Source organism: Meleagris gallopavo, chromosome 1, assembly GCF_905368555.1.
Source record: "Meleagris gallopavo chromosome 1, MGAL_WU_HG_1.1, whole genome shotgun sequence".
Classification (NCBI taxonomy): Eukaryota; Metazoa; Chordata; class Aves; order Galliformes; family Phasianidae; genus Meleagris; species Meleagris gallopavo.
This window is the reverse complement of record NC_139404.1, coordinates 131375503-131389853: the sequence shown is the minus strand read 5'-3', so window position 1 is coordinate 131389853 and position 14351 is coordinate 131375503. Positions and strand designations below refer to the sequence as shown.

The window sequence follows — 14351 nt, the reverse complement described above, 5'->3', positions numbered from 1 at the left end:
GTGCAATGGGTAAAGAAGGAGAGTGTCCTAACATACAGGAACATGGAGCTGTGTTCCCAGTGTTCTCATTGTGTGCTCTTGCTGCAACCAGCAGCTCTTCTTCCAATGCTGGAAACTCCATGTAAAGCAAGAAAAGAAGCTTTGTCTTTAACTTGACTGAAAAAGACTACTGAGAGTCAGGCAGCTTGTGATATTTGAGTAATGCTAATAGAATAGCGGAAAACCAAAGTGCTAAATTGGGAGTTATACTTGCAAATAAGTGTGGTGTGATAGAAAGTAATGATGAATGCACCCGATGAATGGCATTTGTTCAAACATTTGTGAATCCTGAAGTTTTCTCTGAACTTTACAAGAAAATATTTTTCCCCTAGTAGATCAAAGTTAGCATATGGATTATACATATAAAAGCCCAAATTCAGCAGAGCCTTTAGGATCTCCCACATTTCAGTATGAAAGTGAGAGACTAAATGTATGGATGGATGAATTTTAACAGACTCAGATTTAATTCCTTTCATTATTTTCCACTTAAAACACTTAAATCAGGATATTAGCAATTAATTAAAAAAAGAAAAAAACAGAAACGGAAGAGATGAGGATAAAAAGTTAGGCTGAAAATCCTCTGCAATATCTGTGTATGTAATATTTATAGGGACAAATATGAAACCAGATTCATTCACAAATGACTCACAAGCAAAGAAATGGGACAAATTCCCCACTAATATCACTTTAACTAATACCATGTTTCTAATCTTATTTTTTCCTTCTCAAAGGCCAGAAAAACTCAAGAAAACTCACTTTTGAATGTAATTGAAACACATATTAAGGACAAGTAGTACTGAGGAAAAATAAATCCTAATAAATACTTGAATTTTTTTCAGACAAAGTACCATTATTTGGCATAACTATAATAACTGCAGGCAAAAACAATTGCCCAGATACTTCAAGCATCTGTCAGCCTTGTCTGCTCCATCACAGACACTACCACAAAGTCTCATTGAAAATAATATCACCCAGAACAAAACCCACTCAAAGACAGCTTAAGATTCATCTCCTTTGATGCTTTTTTTTTTCCTTTTTTTTTTTTTTTTTTTTCCATTTGGAGTCTAGTGGTAAATGTAAAGCCCCACTTCTAACTTAGCACTGAATAAGGGAAGCTTTTTTGACTGAATTAAGGGCTTGTGAAAGTGAAAGACATTAACTGTTTTCTTAATAAATGCAGACAATGAGGATAGTCTTGAACAACAACAGCAAAGTCACTGTTCTGATCTCGGATTTGAATGCTGTCATCGATCAGGGATTGCTGGATGTGCCTGGAAACCTCTTTCAAAAGAAGTATGGAAATCCAGATGAACTGCAGTACAACATAGAAATCAAATGTAATTTTTTCTATATTTTTCTATCCATTTAAGCCTCTGCCTGACATTATTAAAGCTCTAGCATGTTTATTCATGGCATCTACCCTACTGGGAATTACAGCCTTTCAGTAACCCTAAGTACTGGAAAAGAGCCAATAAAATTGAGAATGGAGCACGCAGTTATATCCGTTTAATTTTAAAGGTTAAGAATGAAAGGCTTTGATTCTCTCTTAATGCTTTCTATGGCGGCAGGAGTGGGTTTTGTGTTCCCAAATGATACATCTTCCAAAAGAAGGCTGATAAAAGGGACACTGACATTTTGTCATTTGCTTTGATAAAAAAGGAGTTTCCTAGAATTACGTTTTGCATTTTATCTTGTTATTAATCGCAGTCACGAAATCACCTCCTGTGGCCAGATTTTACACACTGTATGTATGCTGAACTGGTTGAAGACCTTTCAGCTTTCACATCTTTTTGCTCTATTAGGGCCTGCAGAATTGATGCTGTGCTGTAAACACTAAAACACATGGTTTGCATGCAGCTATGACACGATACATTTGCCAGTCTACCGAAAAGCTATGGGAACATAATGGCAAGTTAATTCTAACATTAACAGACTGCCATTTAAATCATTAGCAAGAAATGGGTAAGATGGACCGTCTGTGCTCAGAGCTGATGGAGGAATTCTCAGCTCTTTGTTCCTGGCCCGCCGCAGGCATGCTCCCTGACAGGAGATGCACCACCACCTGCCTGTGATTGCTTTTGGCAGGAATAATAATTCTCTTTGTTCATGGAGCCATCAAGAGAACCATCTGAATAATGTTGATACGAGACTTAAAATCAAAAGCAATGCACAGGAGTTTTTTATTACATTCACTCTTTTTATTAATTATTATGTTTTCAGAGGTGGATTTATTGCATTCTCAGTTTCCACTCCTTTTCCAAATTGTTATTAATAATAAACAAAGTTTTACAGACCCTATGTATATGTTTTCTGAACATAAGACCTGTTAGCTAGAAGGGTGTAGATTCAGAGAGGCACAGTCATGATGCAGCTTGTGGCTCAGAGTGGTAGCTTCTAATCTTCTGGGGGAACATCTGCATTGCTTTTTGGCAATACTATATGTATTTCCATAGAATGCTGTGGAATATCTGTAGTTATTGTTTTAAAGCAATTTCCTCCTTAACGGATTTTTCTTTTTCAACTGTGTAGAAGCTCAGATAAGAAATTTGGTATTGCATATAACCATATTTCAGCTTGCACTTGTGCAAAGTTTACTCTTTCCACTTTGGCCACGATAATTATGTCAGTGCAGGCACAGTAGTAATGGCTATGGGGCTGGACAGCATGCATTCCAGGGTTCAAAGGGAACTGGCTGATGTGGTTGTTGAGCTGTTCATCATATTTGAAAAGCCATGGCTGACAGGTGGATTCCTTGATGACTGGAAAAAGGGAAACCTTACTCCCATTTATAAGAAAGGGAGGAAGAATGACCTAGGGAACTAAAGGCCAGTAAGCCTCAGCTCTGTTCCTGGGAAGATAATGGAACAGATTTATGGCTCTATGTCCAGGTGGAGGCCAGTAATGTGTGGTATCCCCCAGGAGTCCATCTTGGGACCAATGCTCCTTAACATCTTCGTCAATGACATAGATAGTGGGATTGAGTGCACCCTTAGCAGGTTTGCTGATGACACCAAGCTGAGTGGTGCAGTTGATACAACAGAGGAAGGGATGCATCCAGAGGGATCTTGATAAACTTGAAAGGTGGGCCCCTGTGAACTTAATTGTGTTCAACAAAACAAAGTGCAAGGTTTTGCACTTGGATTGGAGGAATCTCAGATACGTACACAGACTGAGAGAAGAACTCCTTGAGAGTAGCCCTGCTGAGAAGGACTTAGGGGCCCTGGTAGATGAAAAACTGAACATGAGCCAGCAGTGTGTGCTTCAGCCTGGAAAGCCAACTGTATCATGGGCTGTATCAGAAGAGGTGTGATTGTCCCCCTCTACTCTGCCTTCATGAGGCTCATCAGGAGTATAATGTCCAGCTCTGGGGCCTTCAACATAGGAAAAATGTCAGGCTTTTGGAGACAGTCCAGAGGAAGGCCACAAAGATGATCTAGATGATCTAGCTAGAACAGCTTTCCTGTGAAGACAAGTTGAAGGAGCTGGTCTTGTTCAGTCTGGAGAAGAGAGAAGACTGCAGGGAGACCTCTTTACAGCCTTCCAGTATTTAAAGGGAGATTATAAACATGAGGGAAAACAACTTTTTACATGGATAGATAGTGATAAGACAAGGGGAAAAACTAAAGGAAGGAAGATTTAGGTTAGACATCTGGGGAAGTTTTTCACTGAGAGGGTGGTGAGGTGTCGGAACATATTGCCTGGAGAGATTGTGGATGCCCCATCCACAAGGATGGTGTTCAAGGCCAGGTGGGATGAGGCCCTGAGCAGCTTGATCTACTTGATCTAGCAGTTAGCAACTTTGCCTGCAGCTGAGGGGTTGGAATTTGATGCTTCTTGATGTCCCTCCCAACCCAAGCCATTCTATGACACTATGATTCTACGATTCCATAACATAAACTTGAATTCAGACTAATTTCTAAGAAATTGCGCAGTTGCACTAATCAAAGTGCTATAAACAGAGGTCTTAATATATTTAAAGACCAATATAACAGAAAAAAAAAAAAAAGCTAGAAATGGCAGCAAGCCAATCACTTGATCTCCCTTCTATATTTCACAGGTTTGAATGACCTATTATCTTCACTGGCACATTCTACAGATATTCGAGTTCTCCTAAGCTGTATATCTTCAAATCTTCAGGCTTTTGTCATTCAGGTATAAAATTAATTTAACAATTTCAGAAAAGGAAGAGTGATCACACCATTTATCCCTCTACACTCTGTCAAAAGTTTGCAGGAGCTACATTATATACTAGGAACATGACCAGACTGCAGATTTGCATAAATACAATTTATGCATGCTGCAGAAAAGGGGAGAATTAATTGGCATACAAAAATTCCATCTGTGCGAACAACAACAAATGTATTTCTATGCATATATTCACTTCAGTGATTACAGTATTTGGTCTCATTTTGTAGATGTACTCTGTAACGCTGCCTTATAAATCAAGATCTCTAAGAAAAATGTCCACATAAATAAAGAGAACACTTAATGACTCCTGAGATTGTTGATTTATGAAACTGTTGATCTTCAGCAGGTTGTAGGAGAGTGAGAAATGCTAGTGCAATGGTTCTACCTCTCGTGAAAGGTTCAAGTATGATCATCTTTGTGTATAGACCTCTCCCTAGGTTACCAATTCTTGCACCCCTTGTCCATCAGTGATCCAGAGCTAGTGGTAGTTTGATAGTTGCACTGCATTCTGTTGGTTGGACAGACCAATGAATCTGGGCCTGGAGGGTAGTTAAATGCTTTTTTTTATTTATTTTTCTGAAGAAGCAGGATAAACTGTACTTACTTCTTCAGCTTTTTTTCCTAATATTTTGAGTGGGTTTTATAATTAGAAATAGCATTTTGCAGTTCTGTGGTGCCTTCATCTCACAGGACCCTCAGCTGCAGAGAAGATGGAGGTTCACAGTTATAGGGTGCAAGGCAATAGCCACAGCAAAGGAAAAATTCAAAAGATTTAAAAAAAAACAAACATGAGGACAGTCAGACACATGAAGAGGTTACCCAGAAGGGTGGAGAATACCTCGGAGACATTCAGAACTTGGCTGGAAAAGACCTGAAAAAAGATGACATACAAAGATCCCTTTCAACCTAAGTTATTTTAACTTAATTTTCCATCTTTGTATGCCGTCTGCGCAGAAAAATAGCCCACAACACAATAAAGGACTCTTTTAACCAGCTTCATCATAAAGCGTCTTTTTTTTCTCTATTTGCAGCCAAGCAGGAATAAACAGGAGTTTATAAAACTGGCAGCTGATTTCCAGTTGAGATGGAACTTCCTATTGAGCACAGTAAGCAAGGCGATGACACTCAACTATGCAGACAGTTTTGGTAAGTGAAAGCTTTGTGCCTGTCAATCTGATGTGACCTGAGATGGCAGAGGGACCTGATCGTTTCAGCAGACATGTAGTCAAGCTATAATCCAGAAGAGCATCACCTCTACAGGATGAACACAAGAGAGAAAGGGAGAAAGATGCAGCTGGAGATGGCAGAGGAGCAGGACTCTCTGTTTTGGTAGAGGCCATCATTTAAGGTGAAACAGATAACAGCATCCTTAGATGCAAACCTCTCTTCACCCACATTGCAGGAACTCCATCAGGAAGGGATGATGGAGAGCTGGGGCACCAGCAGCCCTAACCATAGTAATTCCATATATCTCAGGTGGTAGCTTCCAGATTCCCATATTCTTTCTGTATAATACAGTAACAGCAGATCCAAACACTTGTCAAAAGTTCAGTTAGTTCTTCCTAGAGAAGGTATAGGCTCCTTCCCTTTGCTTATGCCTTACACTGACACATTAGACTGTCTGAAAACTAATCACTCTTTCAGCTGGATGCGTTTTGTCTCTGCTGTAGTGCTCAGAGCTGTCTAGCACCAAATCCAACACACACTAGTGCAAAGCAGAAGTGAGGGGCCTTTGCAGTTGCATTTACTGAAAGTGCCTTGAAGTGGTACCACTGTGTCTTGAATCAACTGTTCCTCTTCTATACTGCATCAAACCCAAGTTCCCTTCTCTTTATTTGTAAGACCTTTCAGAGGCTATCTGTCTTTTATATATTCTGAAGCAATGCACTGTCTCCTCAGAGTAACATCTCAACTCAGACTGCATGAACTGGCTTTCAGACTTTCAAAGAAGCACCTTAATAATTTTTTGTGTTCTGTTGGAGGGAGCTTCACGTCAACAGCCAAAAAAACCCTCATTATCTTCTTAGACATTCCCCTTCAAAGCTTAAGGCTTTGTGTTTCCTACAAAGACATAACAAAGTGGTATGGTAAGGTTGCTGCCTTTTATATTCTTCAGCATTCTTTCCCTATTACTGACTGTGTTTGTGTATATACATGCACAGCCCTTTTCTGCATCTAGCTGTTACCTTTTGCCTCATAATTAGGTTGCAAACTCCCCGGAGCAGGATTGGAGGTTTGCTCTCTCACTACAAGGAATACAGCACAGTTGGGTCCCTTATCCATGGCCGGCTGCATCAGAGTAATAATAATCACATCTATCTCTGCAGAAGTGTTCTGCACAAAACTCCCCAAAGTTAGATGCAATATTTTGTGCCATGAGTGAAAACTGTGAACGAATTCCAAGAACACTGGATGCTCAGAGTTTATTAAAATTGCCAATGATGATGAAATCCTCTTCCCACCTCAAGAAGAGCTTAATGAATCGCCTCCCTGTTCTGTAGTTGTTAATGGCTTGGGACACAATTAATACCATCTGATGTAAAGCATCCTATCCTCTGCTGAGCCTTCCTCAAACTAGTTACAAACAATATTTTCATCTCACATTATACAGTCTTATTACTGTACTTCATTAACACTGAGATTTAATTCATTTTCACATATGACAGAGTTTTTAAAGTGCCTTTTAATCTTTCTCTGTGATGTTCCAATTAAATTGGTCATTATTATCTTCTTTCCTAAAACCATTGGTTCCTTTAGATGTTGGGTTATATGATGAAACAATGTCCATCTTTCCCAGGTCTCTATTCCCACATTTCTATTTGAAGCCTTAGTGGGCAAGGCTTAGTTATTTTAACAAGCCACTCTGCACTCAGGCCATTGCTTTTCATAAACGTCTTAAATCATACAGAAATGATGCGGATCCTGCAAATCAAAATATGCTGCATCCACTGAGGATCCACAATTACTTAGGCAAAATGTAGAATTTTTGGTAAATGTGTGTCATGTTAATGCAGCATGCATCCCCACAACATAAGTCACATACCAGAAGTCAAATCCAAACTCACTTCTGGCTGGGGGTCTTGCTTGAAACTTAGCACTTCTGACACACATAAATTACTTCTGAGCTCAGGATTGTCTTTTGCCCTATTCCAACCCGGCCTCCTCATGGATGATGCTCAAGTGCAATCGAAGGAACCTGCATACAAGTCCCCTGTAAGGCTGAAAGGAGCAACAGCAGTCAGTGCACATGAAGTCATGGAAGTTCATGGCATTAAGGGACATGGTTTACTGATGGGACTCTGTAGATCAGGCTGATAGTCAAGCTTGATGATCTTGAAGATCTTCTTCAACCCAGATGATTCCATAATTCTATGCCAGAGCTCTTCCATTACCACCTCTTTTCCGGCATATGTGCCTCTACTTATCTCTGACACAAAACCTTCCATCAGCTGATACACCTACATTTTCTTTATTAGTATCTCCTCTGAGGTGTTCAGGGTGGCTAGACAGTCACCTACATACACAATGTAAGCACTTTCAACCACAGGTACAAGTCAAAACTCAGTGGCCTCCATGAGTCCTTCTTTTGGCTTTTGGCAACTATAACTTGGTATTTTGGCATACACAGCTGCAAGGTAGGCCATTTAATGTCATAGGTATGGAACAAACTGAAATCTGTAGGAGGGTTAGCTTGGAGAGAGGTTGAATTATTTGTCTGTGTTAGGGGGAAATCCAGACATTGCATGCTAGTTAATAGCCCTTATAAGAACAGTGAATCTGGGGGATGAACTTGAGTAGAAAAGTGAATGAACACAAGCACATTTTTCTCTATTGGTAAAATTTGGGAAAAGGCTTTTGTTAATGTTTAAAATCCATAGTCAGTGCCCATTTTGCTGTGGTAGTTGGAGGTAGGTCATTATGCAAGCATTATTTGATGAGTGCTAGACTGCTACTTTGTCTAGCCCATCACTAAACTGAAGCTCATCAAAAAAAAAGAACACATCAGGAAGGTATGCAAGTTAAGAGGTTACTACAACTACTTCTGGTTTTCTTTAAATTTAGGATCCTGGCATTTGTTTAATTTGCTACTCTTGGATTACGTTGCTCACATCTTCCAGTCCTATATAGAGGAGGAAGAAGAGGGAGAAGAAAGTTTTTGTGTCACACAGCAAAGCGACCAGCCTGTTCTGTGGGTTTATGAGCCCAGCTACTTTGGGGGCTACTTTGCAGAGGAGGAACCTCAAGCTGAAGCTCCTCAGTCAACTCTCATAAGTTTGATGCTGAACCAGAGCGACATCAGATTAAGCAACGTATATTCAGAGTTCTGAGTTGTTTGGGGGAGAAAGCCACAGAAATCAAGGTGAGATAAAATATTAGCTCTGTAGAAAACTTTTTTTTTTAAAAAAAAAAAAAAGCAATGCAGTAAGTTGTGGAAATTGGGAGAGGTGTAGACTTCGTACTTGTTTATGTGTGTGAAGTAGAACTAATGAAATCCAGGTTTGCATGGAGTTATGTCCACTGTCATCCACACCTAAAGCCAAAATCCATCCTCCCACAATCCCTGTTAATGGATTATAAACTTCACATTGCCTATCTCCTACTCACCCCATTCTTCTTTTGTTCTTCCTTCGTTTTCCAGAAACCTTTCATCTTTTTGTTAGGTTCCCCAAGTGTCATCTAAGCAAGAGCAGCCTTGTTCTGCTGGGTTTGGCACAGCTCAAGGGTTAGCAGGCCACATGGTATTTACTGATCAGAAGAGAAAGCACATAGCATAGCCTTCTTTCTCTGCTGAGAGCACTGAGAGACTCTCTTTCCTTCACCTAGCTATTAATTTTATCAAAAGATGCTGAAGTGTGAAACACTTTGAATCTTTCTGCTGTGCCAGACTTTCTTGCAGTCAGCCTCCAGGTTCCAATTAGCAGCATAAGGGGTGACATACAGGTAGAAAAAACAAAATGTCTGAGTTTTCTTAGGACACAAGGATAAATCTTAGGACATATCGGAACACAGATCAAGCCTTTGTGGTTAATACAAGTGATATATTCATCACTTGTACGTTCAGCTGTTTTCAGATTTCTTTTCTGTGTAGTAACAGCACTCAGAGAATACTGTGTTTTCTAGAACATGGAAAAAAAATAAATGTCAGTGGCACCAAGATTAATAAGGAAATAACATTTTTGAGGTGATCATGCTGTTGTTATTCTACTTGCTTATCCTGCACCTTCCAGGATGTACTCAGTTTCTATAAACTAGGACCAGGACTGGAAATCGACTGTTTTAAAAAACATCTTTATTAGTTATAAAGTCTCTTGGAAGACATTTGCTTTTAAATATGAGATATACTAAAACTAGTTCAGTAATGAAAATCATAAGGAGAGAGGCACAAGGGGAACAAACAAGAATGATTTACATATGTCATGGGCATGTTGGATAGATATTTTCATTTTTGAAATGCAATGTAATTAGCTATCCTCCCATGCTACCTTAAGTTCAAAAACAAACTCGTTTGGATGCAGAGTATGACCAAGGAATCGCTAAACCAACAGTGGTCAAAAATTAGGAGATAAAGCAATAGAAAGCCTATTCAATATCTACACTGCTTCCTATGTTCTTTTACTGTTCTGCCCTTAGGGGCTTTTGTGTAGCCTCTACAACTGCAGTGCTCTTATACAAGCGACAATGGACAAAGATTTGACCCAGGTTTTGCTTTGTATAAGTGATATGCCTACAAATAAATGTGTAATTTTTGCATATTTTGTATGTGACCTCAAGAATAGAGGAAGGCTGGTTAGAGTGAGGGACAAGAAGTGCCAAAGTAGGAGCAAATGACTACAGAACCCAAAATGGGGAGTAGCATGACTTGTCAAGGTATTAAGGAGGGAAGGAAAAAGTAAAGGATAGAGAAAGTATAGGAAGAGCTTAGAGAGGAAAATCTTGCCAACTAAAGGACCTGAAACCCTGGGTACCATCAGTCCATGTGCAAGATGCTGATAGTGGAATGAAAAACAGAGCCCAGTAAGAGCCTGCTAATGCTGTGCCTCAAGTGTCTGCAGCTAGGGAAGAAGATGAAAAACTGGAACCTGCAGCTCAGAAGGGTTTCAGGAGCTGTGATAGAGTGGGTGAGTATTTCTGGCACTGGTGTCCTTCGAATGGGTGGTAGCTCCCACCTCAGCCACTGCAGGCTCTCTCTCCTTGGGTGTCATACTAACTCCACAGATTGATGAAAAATGCAGTTCCAAATCATCTCCACCACCCACCACTTTGCTCATATTACCATATTTGTAGACCCCCAAACTAGATACCCTGTAGATTCCTGTTGCAAAAGAGTTTGTCTTCTGTGACTTTGGATCACCTTCCCATTCTCTCAGGCAGCCATCTGTCCCTGTTCCTGCTAATCCCCTTTCAGCCAGAACCTGTATACAAACCCACAGCAGCCCGAACAGCACCCAGCAGCCAAGATGCTGTCTCCTGGATGGTATTTCAGCTGCATGACTTACTGCTCTGTATATCACGGGTGTGTTTTGTATTTTTTTTCCTTTAAATCCTTCACCTCACACAGCCTCTTCAGATCTCTTAGGCCTGGTGTCTCTCTTTATCTCCCATCCTCCACTTCATCCTCTGCCAACAACACCAACCTCCGTATCTTTTTCATCTTGTCCCACAGAGCATTTCTGTGCCTTCTCTACAGCCTGTTATGCTCAGGAAAAATCTGTTCATCGCACCTCCACCCGCATCTCATTGAAATTAGTGCTAAAAACTCAGTTCTGCTGTGAAACCCTGGAAAAATGAGAGGGAGGACTGGTAACAGAAATCAGAAGAGAATCTCCCAAGCTTGCCCTTGCATCAGCAGCAGCAATATGTGCCTGTGTCTTAGCAGATCTCTTCATGATCTTTTGGTTGCCACCTTTATTTTTCCTTTTCCTTCCCCATCTGTTTTTGGTCCCCCACCTCTCCTTCATGCTGAATATAAATTAAACTCCTCAGCAGAGACACCATGTTTTTCCACGCATTTTGAGCAATGCAGCATATACATATCTTGTAATTTGAAGCATGAATACTGTTAATAATCTTGAGAATGGAATATATATTGCAAGCTGGTGACATCTCCCAAGGAAAACATTTTTATATTTAAAAAAAAAGGGGGGGGAGGGGAATGAGACAATACAAGATTTAAACAAACTGGCCTGATGGACAGCGTTGCAGATTGAACTTTACCCAGCCGAGCACAAGTAGTTTGAACTAATAACTGTTGGAACCCATGGCACAAACAAAGATGCTCTGAGTGAACTGAAATACGTAATAGGGCAGCTCAGAGAACGTCGGACTGATCTTCACTCCTTATCACAGAGCTTCCAGTTGCTTTCTCTTAGCAAGAGTAGCAATTTTTCATCTAGAAAATCCTATTTTGTGTTTCTTCTCTTTGTTCACTTGTTACCAAATTAAAATCCTATTAAATTGCACACCTGCAGTGGGTTTATCTGCAGAGCACTGTGCTGTGGCTTTTAATCCATTTCCACGCCTATGTACCATACAGTATACTGCAAATCAGAGCAAAGAGGCTGAGGGAACACTGTTTACAGCTCTATTGGCAGAAAGCAAAGCAAATACTTTGTTAAAAAGGGAAAAAAAATAAGGAAATATTAACTGCTTCACTTAAGTGAATAGGGAATGGTCATCTGAATAGTCTGTCTAATCCAGGATATAGAAATCAGGAAAAATAATTAACTAAAATGATCAAAAATAAGAGCAAAGTGTTGACCCTGCTTAAATTCATTGGCAAAACTTCCACTGATTTTAAGAAAGGCAGGATTTCAGTATGTAAAAGAAGTCCCTGAGAGGGAGGGGGCAGGACTATGATTATTTATTTTGGAAAAGAATATTTGATAGTAGCAACATAAAGTGTGAGCACCAAAAAGGTGCTGTGCCCTACTGTTACACCTCTGCCATCCTGTGAGGAAGCCCAGCATGTATATCCTCCTGTTGGTTTAACTGATGTAAAGTAGGTTGGGTATCTGCACCAAAAAAAAAAAAAAAAAAAAAAAAAAAAAAAAAAAAGCAGAATATGAAGCTGGAAAGTAGAGAGAAGACTTCCTTGTTTAACAAAGTTGATTTAACAAAGATGATGAAGTTGTTTAACAAGATGATTTACACGATTTACAGTTCCTCCAATCAAAATACTTGCATGTTTCTTTTCTAACTTTCAGCATGCCCAGGTCATTTGGAAGACAAAATAGCAAAAACTTCAATTCAGTTGGATCTTGTGGTCAGATGATAAGCACTTCTTACTCAGAGATGGACAGAATGTTTCTTTTCATTTTTGCCTCCCATTCCCAGTTAATTTTCAGAGAAAATCAGCCTGACTTTCAAAATTACTTTATAAGCATAGGCCAGTCTTACTTTCTAATACAATTTTAAGAAATAATATTTTCATTCTCTTAAGTTTAAGATCTTCCTCTGTAAATACTAAATGCCAAACTGTGCTAGTGAGACAGCTATTGTAAGTTGTCATGTGTTTTGGTTATTAGACTTAATTTGAATAAATCTTCAGAATGAAAAGGTGAAAAGTGTGGGTTTTTTTTATTTTATTTCTTGGACTTCGGACATCAAGGAAGCAGAAGGCCCATTTGAAGTCATTGTGTTAAACTTATCTGGAAGCTGCAGAATAGATTGATGACCCTGAATCAGTGCTGCTTTCTGTCAGCAGTATGTAATTTAAAATTGACATTTATTGCATGTAGAGCTTAGCACTGATTTCTGTGTCTTGAAAAAGTCCCACTTTGCTTCCCACTTGTGCAGGATACAAGAGTCGATATCTCAGACCTAATTCTACTAACTGACATCAAATAGGTTGTATATAATGCTATTGATTTGTTTATGTCGGAAACTAAGTTGTTGGAATGTGCTCTACAAGCAGAGTATGAGCAAAGAATCTACAAAGAGGAACCTGGAGCAAACCTATATGTTAAGGTAAATTTAGAGAATGAAATATATGTGGCACATGCATCACAATGCATGAGGAATTCGACTAATTGTCATGTGAGAAACACTGGGAATTGGCTTTTTTTAGGTGCTTTTGAAAAGCGTGTCCTGTGGGAGGAGGCTTCCTGGGTGTGCTCATTGTTTCAAGAGGGGACAGCTGCTCCATTAATTTTAAGAAGGGACATTTCCTGAGCTAGAAAGAAGCATTCCTCAGGAGTTTATGAAACTTTTACTCATTTTGTGCTTGGAAAATCTACATTTATTTGTTCCTTGCACCTACACTCCTCAGCTCAAGCACTGAAGTGGGAATCGGTAGACAAAATAGCACAGCACATGCAGTCAGGACCATATGCTAAAGGAACAGCAGGAGAGCATTCAGTTCTCAAGCTGAGAATTTGGTGGGGAAATTACGTACACTGGGGATGTATCTTTACCATCCGAAAAACGAATTTCAACCTTAAGGCTCGTTGCATTCCTTCAGGTGATTATGGTGAGGATAAAGGAATAAAATAAATAAAAAGAAGTTAAAAATACTCAGCATTTCATAGATCCTTTACACTCAAGATGAGATATGCATTTTGCAATCAAGCAGAAGCCATTGATCAACCCTGAAATCTGCTCTTCACAGCTCCAAGGGATCTGCTACATGTCCCTGAGAACCAGCAATGGAAGAATAGAATCACAGAATCACTAAGGTCAGAAAAGACCTCTCAGATCATCCAGTCCAACCGTCAGCCCACCCCACTATGCCCACTGATACGTCCCTCAGTGTCACATCCACACGGTTCTGGAAAACCTCCAGGGACGGTGACTGCACCACCTCCCTGGCAGCCTGTGCCACTGCATCACTGCTCTTTTTGAAAAGAAATGTTTCCTAATACCCAGCATGAGCATCCCCTGGTGCAACTTGAGGCTGTCACCTCCTGTCCTATTACTGATACCTGGGAGAAGAGGCTGTCCCCCTTCTCTCCACGACCTCCTTTCGAGTGGCTGCAGGGAGTGATAAGGTCTCCCCTGAGCCTCCTCTTCTCCAGACTAAACAATCCCAGTTCCCTCAGCCACTCCCATCAGGCCCATACTCCAGACCCTTTGCAGCTTTGCTGCCTTTCTCTGGACACGCTCCACGGTGTGGATGTGTTTCTTGT

The 14351-nt window shown here is 40.1% G+C and overlaps 1 protein-coding gene across 1 annotated transcript in view; it reads left to right on the top strand.

Annotated features, from left to right (window-relative positions):
- Window positions 1-8581, top strand: part of RFX8 (regulatory factor X8) — a 28175-nt gene extending 19594 nt beyond the window's left edge. The window contains exons 12-15 of the mRNA XM_085216871.1: window positions 1220-1376; window positions 4097-4191; window positions 5259-5373; window positions 8290-8581. Of these exons, the coding sequence (XP_085072997.1) occupies window positions 1220-1376; window positions 4097-4191; window positions 5259-5373; window positions 8290-8555 (633 nt within the window). The 3' untranslated portion in view covers window positions 8556-8581. The remainder of the gene's footprint in view (window positions 1-1219; window positions 1377-4096; window positions 4192-5258; window positions 5374-8289) is intronic.
- Window positions 8582-14351: the final 5770 nt, after the last annotated feature.